At 40.8% G+C, this 12,340-nt stretch overlaps 1 protein-coding gene across 1 annotated transcript in view; it reads right to left on the bottom strand.

The window, feature by feature from the left end:
• slit2 (slit homolog 2 (Drosophila)) overlaps positions 1-12,340 on the bottom strand; it is a 100,387-nt gene that overhangs the window by 28,494 nt on the left and 59,553 nt on the right. The window contains exons 5-14 of the mRNA XM_059337925.1: positions 11,353-11,424; positions 10,301-10,372; positions 9,001-9,072; positions 8,582-8,745; positions 8,027-8,165; positions 5,903-5,974; positions 5,658-5,729; positions 2,285-2,356; positions 1,858-2,001; positions 246-409 (exon numbers count right to left, since the gene is read on the bottom strand). Of these exons, the coding sequence (XP_059193908.1) occupies positions 246-409; positions 1,858-2,001; positions 2,285-2,356; positions 5,658-5,729; positions 5,903-5,974; positions 8,027-8,165; positions 8,582-8,745; positions 9,001-9,072; positions 10,301-10,372; positions 11,353-11,424 (1,043 nt within the window). The remainder of the gene's footprint in view (positions 1-245; positions 410-1,857; positions 2,002-2,284; positions 2,357-5,657; positions 5,730-5,902; positions 5,975-8,026; positions 8,166-8,581; positions 8,746-9,000; positions 9,073-10,300; positions 10,373-11,352; positions 11,425-12,340) is intronic.

Genomic DNA, 12,340 nt, shown 5'->3' with positions numbered 1-12,340 from the left:
TGTGTGTGTGTGTGTGTGTGTGTGTGTGCGTGTGGTCAAATGTGAGAGAAAGATGCCAGAAAAAGCTGAAAACAAGGAGTTGAGGTTAGTAAAGAGAGTCTGAGGGAAAATCCCAACAGGAAGACACAGAATGAAAACAGAGGACAGAGAACAGTGAATACATTTGGATATTATGTGTCTGCAGTTGTGTGAATGATCACAGACAGAAATAATCAAAGATCAGTGTTATTATGTGACCTTTATACCTGAGCACCGGAACTTCTTGCTCTTGATTTGTCCGATGCGTTTGTTGGCGAGCCGGCGGGGGCTGGTGCAGCGGGCACCGCTCGTCTCGATAGGGTTGTCCTGCAGGTAGTCGGCCAGCCACTTCAGATGGCAGTCACAGATAAACGGGTTTTGGGCTAGGTGGCTATAACACACACACACATGCACGCGGCACACACACACACACACACACACACACACACACACACACACACACACACACACACACAAACACACAAACACACACACACACACACACACACGGACATGTTAGTTGTCAGAATAATATACAGCTGCAAACATGTACTGTTTCTAGAGTGTGGGTATCCATGGTGATTGGATGGCAGAACCATGGCAGATGTGCAATGAAATCAGAACACCTCAGGTACTTATTGTGGAACAGTCATAACTCTCTTCAATGAAATGCAGATGCCAAAGTAACATGGTGTTACTGGGATTATTAGCTGTAATGTCATTATTTAATTACAATGGCAAAAACCCACAGTAAGCAGTATATTTTAACCAAAAAGTCAATATCACTTCAATTGCACAGCATTAGAATATTTTCACTGCTTTACCTTGCAGCTCTGTTTAAGTTTAAGCAAGGAGAACTGAAGCTGTTATCTATGATCTTTTCAAAGCCACCAGACTCCTTTGATAAAAACTGCGATTTTAGCTCACAGAATGCTGGCGTTGCCTCAGTCTGTTAGTTAGTTAGTGTTATTTTTAGACTTTAGTGCTGTAAAGGGTTAGATTGGTTTCACCAAAGTCACATTATAGCAGAAACAAACTAAACTGAGGCATTAACTAAGGATAAGTACCTCATACAACCATGCTTCAATGAATCCAAATTATTCCTTTAAAGGGTAAATTGTCATTCATTTAATGAAGTCCACCCTTGAATACTATGAGTCTGTTATCAGTCAGCCTGTGATGTTATAGAAGAACACAGACTAGACCTCTTTTATCTATTGAGGCTTTTGAAAGTGGTGAAATTGGTAAACCATTTAGTGATAATTGGTTCATTTAAAAATGAGTTATTATAATTCGAAATGCTGACAACAAAACTTGCCGTTTACTGCTGACTTTACGACTGAATAATATTTTTAACAAATAGGAACAACAAATGGTCCCCAAAATCTAAGACGCATGAACAATATAAATGATACTGTTTTCCCAATAGTATTCCAGTTTCTTAGTACTAATTAGTATATAATTGATTTTTTTGTCTGCAGTTTTTCAGCTATGATGATTGCCAACTCAGGCTCAAAATTTCATGCTTTCTTACAACCCTGATTCCAAAAAAGTTAAAGCAAAATAAATATTTTATTTATTTATTTACAAAAAAACAACAGTTTCCCAGTTGGAAAATCAGATATCTTGCCTTTGGATTTACAAACTACAACTTACAAAGATTTGGATTCGGAAATTTTGTGTCGGTCATTTTTTTTTTTTACAGCATTCCAAGTGTTTTGGAATCTGGATTTTCACCACTACAAGTCTGATCTGTGTGTTCACAGACAATAACTATGTGTGTGTGTGTGTGTGTGTGTGTGTGTGTGTGTGTGTGTGTGTGTGCGTGTGTGTACGTACAGTGTTTGTATGGCTCTTAGCGAAGAGAAGGTTCCCTTAGCGATGGTCTGGAGCTTGTTGTCATATAATGAGAGCAGATTGAGGTTGTGCAGGTCCTGAAATGCGTCCACACGCAGACATGCTATCTTATTAGCATTCAGTAACCTAAAAAAAATAACAACAGAGAGAGAGAGAGAGAGAGAGAGAGAGAGAGAGAGAGAGAGAGAGAGAGAAACAGAGAGGTGGTGGATATGAAAGTTTATCCTGTTATAATTCTTTGTTGAGTTTCAAATGTTACAGGTCATGGCGTTCACTCACGATGTCTCCACTCTGATGACAATGTTTTAGGTTAGCACTTTTCAGCCAAATATTAATGAGATGTGGATGTGAGCTCTTAGCTGCAACTACAACTTTAAGTGTGTGTGTGTGTGTGTGTGTGTCTACTTACAATAGCTGCAGAGAAAACAGTCCCTCAAACAGTGCTTTGGAAATCTCAGTGATCTTGTTCCCATAGAGCACCCTGTGGAACACAAACACTGCATTAATAACTTATGAATAAGACCACACATATTATGCAGCGGTACTATTAATATTAACACTTGTATGCATATGTTGTAAAAAGAGCAAAGCCTATTCCCACTGGCTTCTGTTCCACTTGCACCTGTGTCTGATGGAAAAATTTGAGCATCTTTAATCAAACACAAAATCAATATTTTGTTAGTGCTCAAAAAGATGCAGCTCCAATTATTGTTTGACAGTTTTCCAGTGAATGCTGCACTCATGCCAAAGTGTAACAGACCTTAAATGCGAGCAGCCAGTGGGACAAACAGTTCAGAGTGTTAGGTACGAGGAATATCAGACAGCTGCAACATGTCCTACTTAGAGAACTACAGAAGTTACTGTTATTTGTGCTGAAATTAACATTTATAAACATGATTAGGCTATACCAACTATTTTCATGCTCCACAGTGTTATGGATGAAAAATTCTCTTGTTTTGGTGAATGGGGAACTCAGTGTATTAGTTTTGCAAGTCATGAATGAGAATGTTGTTTACTTTCACAATTGTTAATGCTGAAGCCATTTCATATGAAGACTTAAAAGAGTTTTATGAACGAATCAGAACAGATTCCAATGAATACAAATCATTATTTTTTTCTGTTTGAATTGTTTTTGCAAATTGTGACTGCCAGGTCCATTAAAAAAAAGTCCAACAAATCTGGAACGACACATTAGCCGTGTGGAAATGTGGCATTTAAGAATTAGGGACGTTTCCATCAACTGGATTAGAGCGAATAAACAAAGGTGCATGAACCTACTTTGGTCAGAAGATGGCAGTGTAATGTATTGCTGTAGGCTAATCTGAGAAAAAATGCTAATCAACTTTTCTCTGCAAGAAAAATGGAAAGAAATCTTCAGGAATTAGATTTAATTGGGCAACTTATAATTGTTTTTTCATGTCAGCTCCTCTTGATCAGCAGATCGGCAGCAGCTGCTTAGTCATGCTGTCGAACTTATTTGGAAAAAGCTCCCATTAAGCGCAATAACTATTTTTAGAAAAAAGACAGAAAGTATCTTTTTTTCTCATTTCTCATGCAAATCTTCAAAAATGTGCAGAGAAATTCATTGATGGAAACATGACTATTGAGGTGGAGCATTTAAAAAAAAAAGCAAAACTTAGAAGGAACCGTGAAAGTGGTTCAAAATTCAATATTGTGAACTATGAATGCAAACTTGCTTGGACTTGCAAGACACTAGCTCCGGATATGTAAGATAATAAAAAAATAAGAAATTAAGGCAATTTATCAGCCTTTTTCTGGGTGTGTGCATCTTGTAAAATGGCTTTATAAGGTTTTACAGCTTTTCTAATTCTGCCCACATTACCAGGATGTAGCATCAAACTAAAGGATTGTGTCTTTGTTTATTCAATGACGAGAACAAAGAAACACCCAGAAAAAAAAACAAAAAAAAAACATTAAGACATGAAATTATGACCTTTATCAAAAAAAACTCCCTTTTCGTTTTCTCTGTCTCTTACTGCTTCCAAGTTAAAAAATGCTGCCCGTAAAAACACTGCGCCTTTGTGCCAACACCTGGCTGCATGTTAACACTGTGGACATAAAGTATAACTAGTTATGAACACTTTTCATCTAAATGTCACAATAAAAAATCTCCTCCATAAAGCTGGCTCCAGTGTGAGTAATGCACGCTGTTATCAGAGAAAAGCTTTTTATAAATACATCAGATTACATTCACAAACAGGTCAAGGCTAAGACTGCCACTGCCTCGCCCAACAAATACCTCAGATATGCACACGCACACACACACACACACACACACACACACACACACACACACACACACACACACACACACACACACACACACACACACAGAGAGCTATCAGTCATCTTTACGCTCCACGCTGAGTTGAGCTGTGTATGTAGGCAGTCTAAAGACATGTGTTTTAGATTGGCTTTTATTTCATTGTGCTGAGTGGCTGTCCCTGAGAGACCTGAGGTTGGGAAACACACGGTGCGGGAATGGACGCTTCATTTGTGTCTCACACACACATTAGCACGTACTGTTTTGCACACAAGCATCTACAGACATACAGACAAAATCGATGGCTCATTTACATCCTCTCAAACCGAACCCTGACACACAACGAACACACAGCACAGTTTAATGTGAAAGCCATACTGTATGTGGTGTGTCAGCATGAATGTGTGTGTCCCATTCTCTCTGTGGTGAATGTGTAATGAGGTGGCAGAAGCCTCCATTCAGCAATTCAGCATTTATGAATTATTGACTTTGGAGAGACGAGACCTTAATATAACTCCTTCATGAAATAACTCTACGTCCCTCACTCCCTGTCCTGCTCCTCTCTCCGTCTTTCTTCCCGAAAGCTTCACACGCAAAGCAGATGGTCCGACCTGAGATTCAGGCCGCGGCAGAGGCCAACTGCACCTCCGTTCTTCTCAAAATTGGATCTAATGTGTCTTTATTAAATTGTAAATGTTAGGCTACGAGTAAAGGATTTTCTAGTTCTAATTCTGGCTATTTGGCTGTTGGATGTGGCCATTATTTATAGTCATAATAATAACATAAGGAGTACAACAGGGCAAAAAACAAACCACAAGGTTACAGTTTAAAAAAAAAAAGTTTGTAAGTATATTATTAATGTAAAAACTATTTGAGGATGGTATTATCAAAGTGATTTTGGTTAAATTATTGCAAACAGGGAAAGCACCCAAAAAAAGTTAATGGCTATTTAAGTGTACACTGACAGGACGATGTTGTAGCAAATTGTTAATCATAAGGTAGCCCCAGCACAATAGAAACAATACTCTGCTTTACTTTAGAAACAATACTCTACCCCCAGAAACAATACTCTGCTTTATCGTCTATTTTATTCTAAATGGGACCATAATTTACTAAATGCTTTAACGAAGAAAACTGGAAACTGACAATTGAGACCATAAACTCATTAGGGAAAATGTTTACTGAGGTAATAAATCAAATGACAAGTAGGGTAATTTTCTCATATACTTTTTATACATTTGGACATATTTTTGCAGCCAGTGGAGTCGCCTCTGCTGGTCATTAAAAAGAAAGCAGGTTTAAGTGGATGTGTGGATGAGGGATCATTTCAGATGTACTTGCTTTAGGTTTTTCCTCCAGATAAAATGATTAAATTATAATTTGGCCAAACTATTGGTTTCTGTAAAACCTGTTAGATTTTCTGACTCCTTGTAAAATTCACAGGGCTGTGTGTTGCGTGAGCTACATCTTAAACACAAACATATCACACAGTACTCACAGAGAGTTGAGGGAGCGCAGACCTTGGAAGGCGTCCGAGGCTAACTCTGATATCTGGTTGTTACTCAAGTCTCTGAGAAGAGCAGAGCCAAAGAAAAAGGAAACAAGAGACAGAGAGGCAGCAAGGGAGAGAGAAAGATACATAAAAAGTAAAACAGAGAGGTCAACACAAAACAGGACAGAAACACAAGTTTTTGTGGTTCGTTGACAGGGTGCACAATACAGTGTATCTCCTCATCTACTCACATTCTGCGTAGTTTCTTATAAGGAGAAAAGGCTCCAGCTGGGATCACCTTGATGGCGTTCTGCTCCAGTCGTCTGGAACCAAACATACACACAGACCATTGAGGAGCAGCATTAACATTCACATATCTCAGAGCTATCGCTGCTGTATCGTCGACTGCTGCTCGTTCCCGGGGGCTCGGGCTGAGGGGAACATTCCCAGATAAGGCGCTTTGATGACTGTAGCCAAAGTCTGTCACATTTCTCTGATCTTTTGCCCTCTTTAGCATGCATACAGTCAGACACACACACAAACACACACCCTTAACTGTCTGGGCAGTGGTCCATTAAGTGCCAGTCTGACTCCGCGTCAGTCAGGCCCAAACAAACCGAGCCAGACCAGGAGAGAGAAAGAGAGTGGGAGGGGGCAAACAAAAGAGAAAACAGACCCAAACAACAGCTCTCTAAACATTTCACATGTTCAGTCACCGTGACAAGAAAGGCGGTCGAACATGATTTGCAAACCAACCATTTGATTGTGAAACATTTCCCTAAAATTACTTTGTTTTTCATTTGCTGTTCTCTTCTGTTCAGCTCCACTCCAGCCCTTTCTTCATTCATGACATGTTGGGCTGATCACACTGGAGGACTGTACTGTATTGTTCTGTATTTTACTGTAATGTATCCTGTTTTTATTTAATTTTCGGGGGAAGTTCAAGTCAATCAATACTTGTCCAAGTCAAGTCTTTAATTAATAGATATGAGTGAAGTCTTGACTTGAGATTTAAAATAATTTCCAATTCAGTGAGAAAAGTCCAGGTTAAGTCTTCAGTTAATCAAGTCTAGACAAGCATTGAAGTATAATAATAACAGGCCCTACATCAAAATTTGTCAAAAACAGTCTGGTCAAAGCATGTCTCAAAAATAAAAGTTCACATCAAGTCTCAAGTCAATTGAGACAAGTCAAGATTTAAAGTTATTTTAGAGTTGATCTCGGGTCAATTCTCTGGTTATTCAAGACAAAATCTAAGTGTTATAGGTCTCAAGTCAACTGAGATAAGTGAAAAATTATGTCTCAAAGCGGGTTTCAAGTCAAGTTTAAAAGCAATAGATACAAATCCAAGTCAAGTTAAAAATTAATCAAGACCAGTCCAAGTCTTAATTAAATTTAATTCTGGTTAAAGCATGTTACACTGTCTCCAATCAGCTGAGAAAAGCTCAAATCAAGTCTTTCAAGTCAATAAAGAACAAGACACGTCAACAGGTTGTCCACTAGCTGCAGGGTTGGTGGTTTAAATCCTGGCTCCTTCTGTCCACACATTGATCAGAACACCAACATGTTCCTGATAGTCATCCCAGAGCCTTAAATGGCAGCTCAATCCATTCTTCCGTTTGTTAAAGCAGGTTTCAAGCCAATAATAGGTCTCAAACCAAAGAGACAGGTGCAAATGAAGTCTTAAAGTCTTGTCAAAGCAGCCCTCGGTCAAGTCAGTCGAGACAAGCTCTTTGAATGCCTACTACTTAAATGACACCGCATTTAAACATTTTCCATTCAAAGACCTGTTAAACAGCTTTATAATGAGCTGAAACAAATTCCTTTCAATGGTTAGACCTAACAATTAAATATTCAAGATGTGTGGCTAAGACCTTTCTAGCACTGTTATTATTTTTTCCCCAGGATTTAACTAGAAGTTGAGACTTGAGACTTAAGTCAAATCTCATGTATGTCAAGTCTCAGAACAGTCTCATCCAAGTCACGTCTCGAGTCCTCATTTTTATGACCTGAGTTCAAGTCTTAAGTCTTCAGCTCTGGTTGGTGCTTCGTCACTTTGAATCTTCTGGCTATATTTCTTCATGTCCCCCTTTAGATAGAGATATGATTAGTCTTGTCCTTCACATTAATCTTTCGGTTCTTCCTCCCTCATCCCTTCATTATTTTCTTAAGCAGGGAAGTGCTGCATGACCAGGCTTTCTCATTTCACAGATGTGTGGTTTTATTCCACTGCACAGGGAGAAAAAAAAGTACTGAAACAGAAAGGTGGAAAGAGGCAAAGAAGGAAAATGGAGAGAAGTGCGGTGAAAGAGCAGGAGAAATATCACTGCACCGGGAGCGGAGTGCGGGAGTTTGTGTGTACATGTGTGCCTTACATCTCAGTGATGGTTTCGGGCAGGTTGGTGGGTATTTCTGTCAGTCCCTTCCCTCTGCAGTCCACGATGTTGTTACTGCAGGTACAGGACTCTGGGCACTGTAACACACTGCAGGAGGAAGATGATGACGACTGATGACCTACACAGAGACAGAGGGGCAACATTACCCAAGGATAATAGTTATACTTGTAGTAAATCCAAAAGGCGAAGGATTTTGAAACTGACAGCATTCAGCAAAGGAAATCCAAACAGCCAGGCAACAAAGTCCCTAAATGCGATAGTGACCTTGTCTATCGACAGTATTATTTTCAATCTTGTACTCTTTTTATATAAAAGTGCTGTACAGAAAATCTGATCAGTTCAGTAAGTGCAGGTTAAAGCCAAGCCATGCGATGAAAGATGAGTACTTGCCTTCGTCCCATTCTTGAAAAGCATGAGCAAAAGACAGTAAGAAAAAAGCACAACGAGACAAAACAAAGGATGGGTTTGCTTGTGTAAAACAGCGAGCGGACGTAAGTCGCGAAATAGACAAAGCAAACAGTCAACTCGACCTACCTGTGCAGGCAAACTCCTTCTTCTGCACCTCAGCCACGTTGTGCCCCCTCAAGTGCGGCGGGGCCATGCATTGCGTGTACAGACCCAGACGGGGTCGCTGTCGCAGCCACTCTGACAGCCAGGCCACGTGGCAGTCACACTGCAGGTTGTTGGAGTGCAGGCGACTGGGGGAGAGAGGAGATGGGAGGGAGGGAGGAGAGGAGGGGATGTGGTGATTACAAGAAAGAGAGGGCAAGAACAGGTGGGGGAGGAGAAATAATAGATTTGAGGACGGGGGAGACAGGAGCAGGGTGGGTGGAGGTAGGGAGGGAGAGAAGCGAGTTCAGATCGATCAATCAATTGCACAAACAGGCACAGATGAGAGCAATCCTTCCCTTCGGGGCGGTAATGTGTACCAAATACTCGGCGGTGCCACTTACAAGGTCCTGAGCTTCGGCATGTGGTTGAAACTGGCCACAGACAGTCGGCTGATGTTGTTGTTGTTGAGGGTGCTGAGGGAAGAAAACATGCCATATAGATTCATCGGACTCTCTCACAGGGTTGTTGTACAGAGACAAGTGGCTTAGTCAGCAGAATAGGGACTGGAAGTTGGACTCTGCTGAGTGTAACATAATCAGTGCAGTTTTTTACTCTGACAGCATCCTGACAACACAACTGTTCTTCAATTAAGTCTTGATAACGACAAGAATTGTCCGTCACTAACCCCTGCAGAGTCTACTCGCTAACTAGCTCTCTTATCAGCTGCCTCATTCGATGAAAACAATCTTTGCCATCTGTGCTCCTTGCTTTTTCAGGGAACACATTAAAGAAATACTTCACCCCCCAGAATAATCGCTGTGATATTCCCAAGTGAGTAATTGATTTACAAATGATAATTCTGGGGGTGAAGGATTCCTCTAATAAGTTAATATAATCATTAAATTGTGAATTGTTTAGACTGCAGGATGCAGTTAATTATATCTGGGCTGAAATGAAAACAGGTGAAACATCGTCTTTATAGTGAGCTCACAAAATTAGCATTTTCAACAAAACTGCTTCACTGTAAGTTATTAAAATAAGTTATTAGTTGATTTAATCAAATTTAATTCTCCACAAAGAAACATGAAAAGCACCACTTTAAATCTTTTCATTTCCTTGTCCGGAAATAAGTCATTCAGCTTGAAAAAAAAGACTTATTGAAGAGGGATACTGTAATCAACTAAAACCAAGACAACCAATTAGTCCGCTAATGATTAAAAAGAGGGCAGCTCTTAAAATATGACGGACTGGACATGAGAAAAATGTACATTAACTGACACTTTTCTCAAGGAAAAAGTGTCAGTGAACCGGCTTGGCTCATAACTCATTATACAATTTTGACTTTGAAATTAAAGCAATTCATCTTCAACTCATAACAGGATGATAATTAATATCTGTCATTAAGAAAATCAACAAGCTTCTTCGTCAGGCTGACTTGAGGACAGACAAGGAGTCTGTCCAGCAGCACTAATGATTTTATCAGTTAATGAAATATAAGATTATGGGGATACTCTACGATCAGGCATCAAGTGTCTTTCTGAATATATATGAAACTGTGCTTTTTCAGGAGCTGCACAGGCGATGCAGTCCTCCAAAGGTCAACGAGGATATTAGCTGTTCCGCACCCCGCTGCTGTTAGTGTTCATCATTCACCAGAGCTCTGCTGTTGTTAGCGGGGCGACTGAATAAACAGGTACTCACAGCACTTCCAGGTCACGTAACGCTCGGAAAGCTCCATCTTCGATACAGCTGATGTGGTTGTAGTCCAACTGGCTGCACACACACACATACACACACACACACACACACACACACAAACAAACACACACACACACAAAACACACACATAAACACAAAAGAAAAAAAGAACAGAGGGAGCTGTTGTAAGATGTAAAGGTGTCTTACAGTGTATTTTCAGGTGCCAGACAGCCAACTCATCAACAAGCTCTCTCTGTTTCCCTCACACTCACTCACTTTCTCTTTTGCTTTAGTTCTTCTGAGCTCATTGTTCTTTGTCGATGTATTTCTCAACGAATTCATCTCTGTATCCATTCTCCTTTCCTGCTCTCTTCTATCTGACGTCTAATTTGTATGCGCTGCTCTTTACCTCCTTCCCCCTTCTCTCTCTCTCTCCCTCTCTCTCTCTCCCTTATTCTCAGAATCGCTTTGCTGAAACAATTTAATTAAGACATAAGGACAGTAAATCATGTGCTGTCACCCGCATGCTAATGCACACACACACACACACACACACGCACACAGCTCTGTCCTTTTACAATAATTGCGAGGCATTTCAAAAAAATATCAGATGTGTAACAAAAAAAGCCAGTTTGCAGGCAAATAGTGGAAAAATCCATATTTCTAGAATTACTGCTGGGCAATTACTTTACCTGCGAAATGACCAACAATTATCTTCAATCATCATAACTAGGACTGAGGCGAAACAAAAAGAGAAAACAACGGAAATGCCAGTGATGTGACCGTTACACACACACACATACACACACACACACACACACACACACACACACACACACACAGCTAACGAGCAGCGGTGCCAGTCAATACAGCAAGCAGGAGGCACATGACATTTAACACAATGAAATATTGATGCACAGGCACATGGGGTTTGTGCGCATTTGCAAACACATTGAAAAGCAAGTGACAGATGTGCGTGCATATACACCCACCTAAATGCATGCACACACACACCCACTCACATGCACGGATAGTATTGCCAAAGTGCCACTTACAGGTTCTTGATCTCCACAGCTCCCCTGAAGGCTTTCCTTGGGACCCCCTGAATCTGGTTCTCGCTGAGATCACTGGATAGAGAGAAAGGAAGAGAGAAACGAGAGAAAGAAGAAATAAGGTGACAGAGAGTTAAGCCAAGCTGTCACAGAGCCACTTGCTTTGCAGCACAAGTACTTGATGTAATCACCAAATTGCAGTGTGGGGGGGAGACTTCAGAGCCAGACAGATCATCTGCAAAATTGAGTTCCTTGCACACAGAGCTCTGCTTCGCCAAATATAATCAGCTGTCTCTATTCATCTCTCAGTGACACAAAAAACGCTCTGTCTGATAAGTGTCCACGTATCTGGAGCCAGACGCAATTCAATTGTGTGCTTTGAACATCCATCCAACTCAGGTATAAGAGGCTATAGATGCTAAAACTACCTGTAGGGGGCACTAGTGACCTCCGAACAATCTCCTGGTCCTCCTCTCATCTCTCTCACTCATCTCTCCATCGCCCCCGCCACCCCCCTCCTCCCCTCCTTCCTCTGCTTTTAAGGAGTGAGTGATGGATGTGTGTGTGTGTGTGTGTGTGTACACTGGGGTTTACAGAGATTTAATTTTCAGCCACTTTAACTAAGCCGCAGCTTGGAAAACAGCAAAAAAACAACTACATTTACTGCAGTCTATGACACACACACACACACACACACGGACGGACGGACACACACACACACACACGCACACACACACACACACACACACACGGATGGACACACACACACACACACAGACATGTGTGCTAATACATGTTCCTCTTCCCTCACACACGTACATAAATACACTCAAACACATGAGGTTTCTCAGGTGTCTCACATAAACTAAATCTACTGCCTGCAGTCAAGTGAAACACATGCTATCACTGGTTGGTATAGCAACTTGATTTAGTGAAGGACGGACACACACACACACGCACGCACACACACGCACGCACACACACACACACA

This window comes from Centropristis striata, chromosome 1 (genome assembly GCF_030273125.1).
Source record: "Centropristis striata isolate RG_2023a ecotype Rhode Island chromosome 1, C.striata_1.0, whole genome shotgun sequence".
Classification (NCBI taxonomy): domain Eukaryota; kingdom Metazoa; phylum Chordata; class Actinopteri; order Perciformes; family Serranidae; genus Centropristis; species Centropristis striata.
Note: the sequence above shows the minus strand (reverse complement) of the source record. Positions and strands in the feature narration are given on the sequence as shown.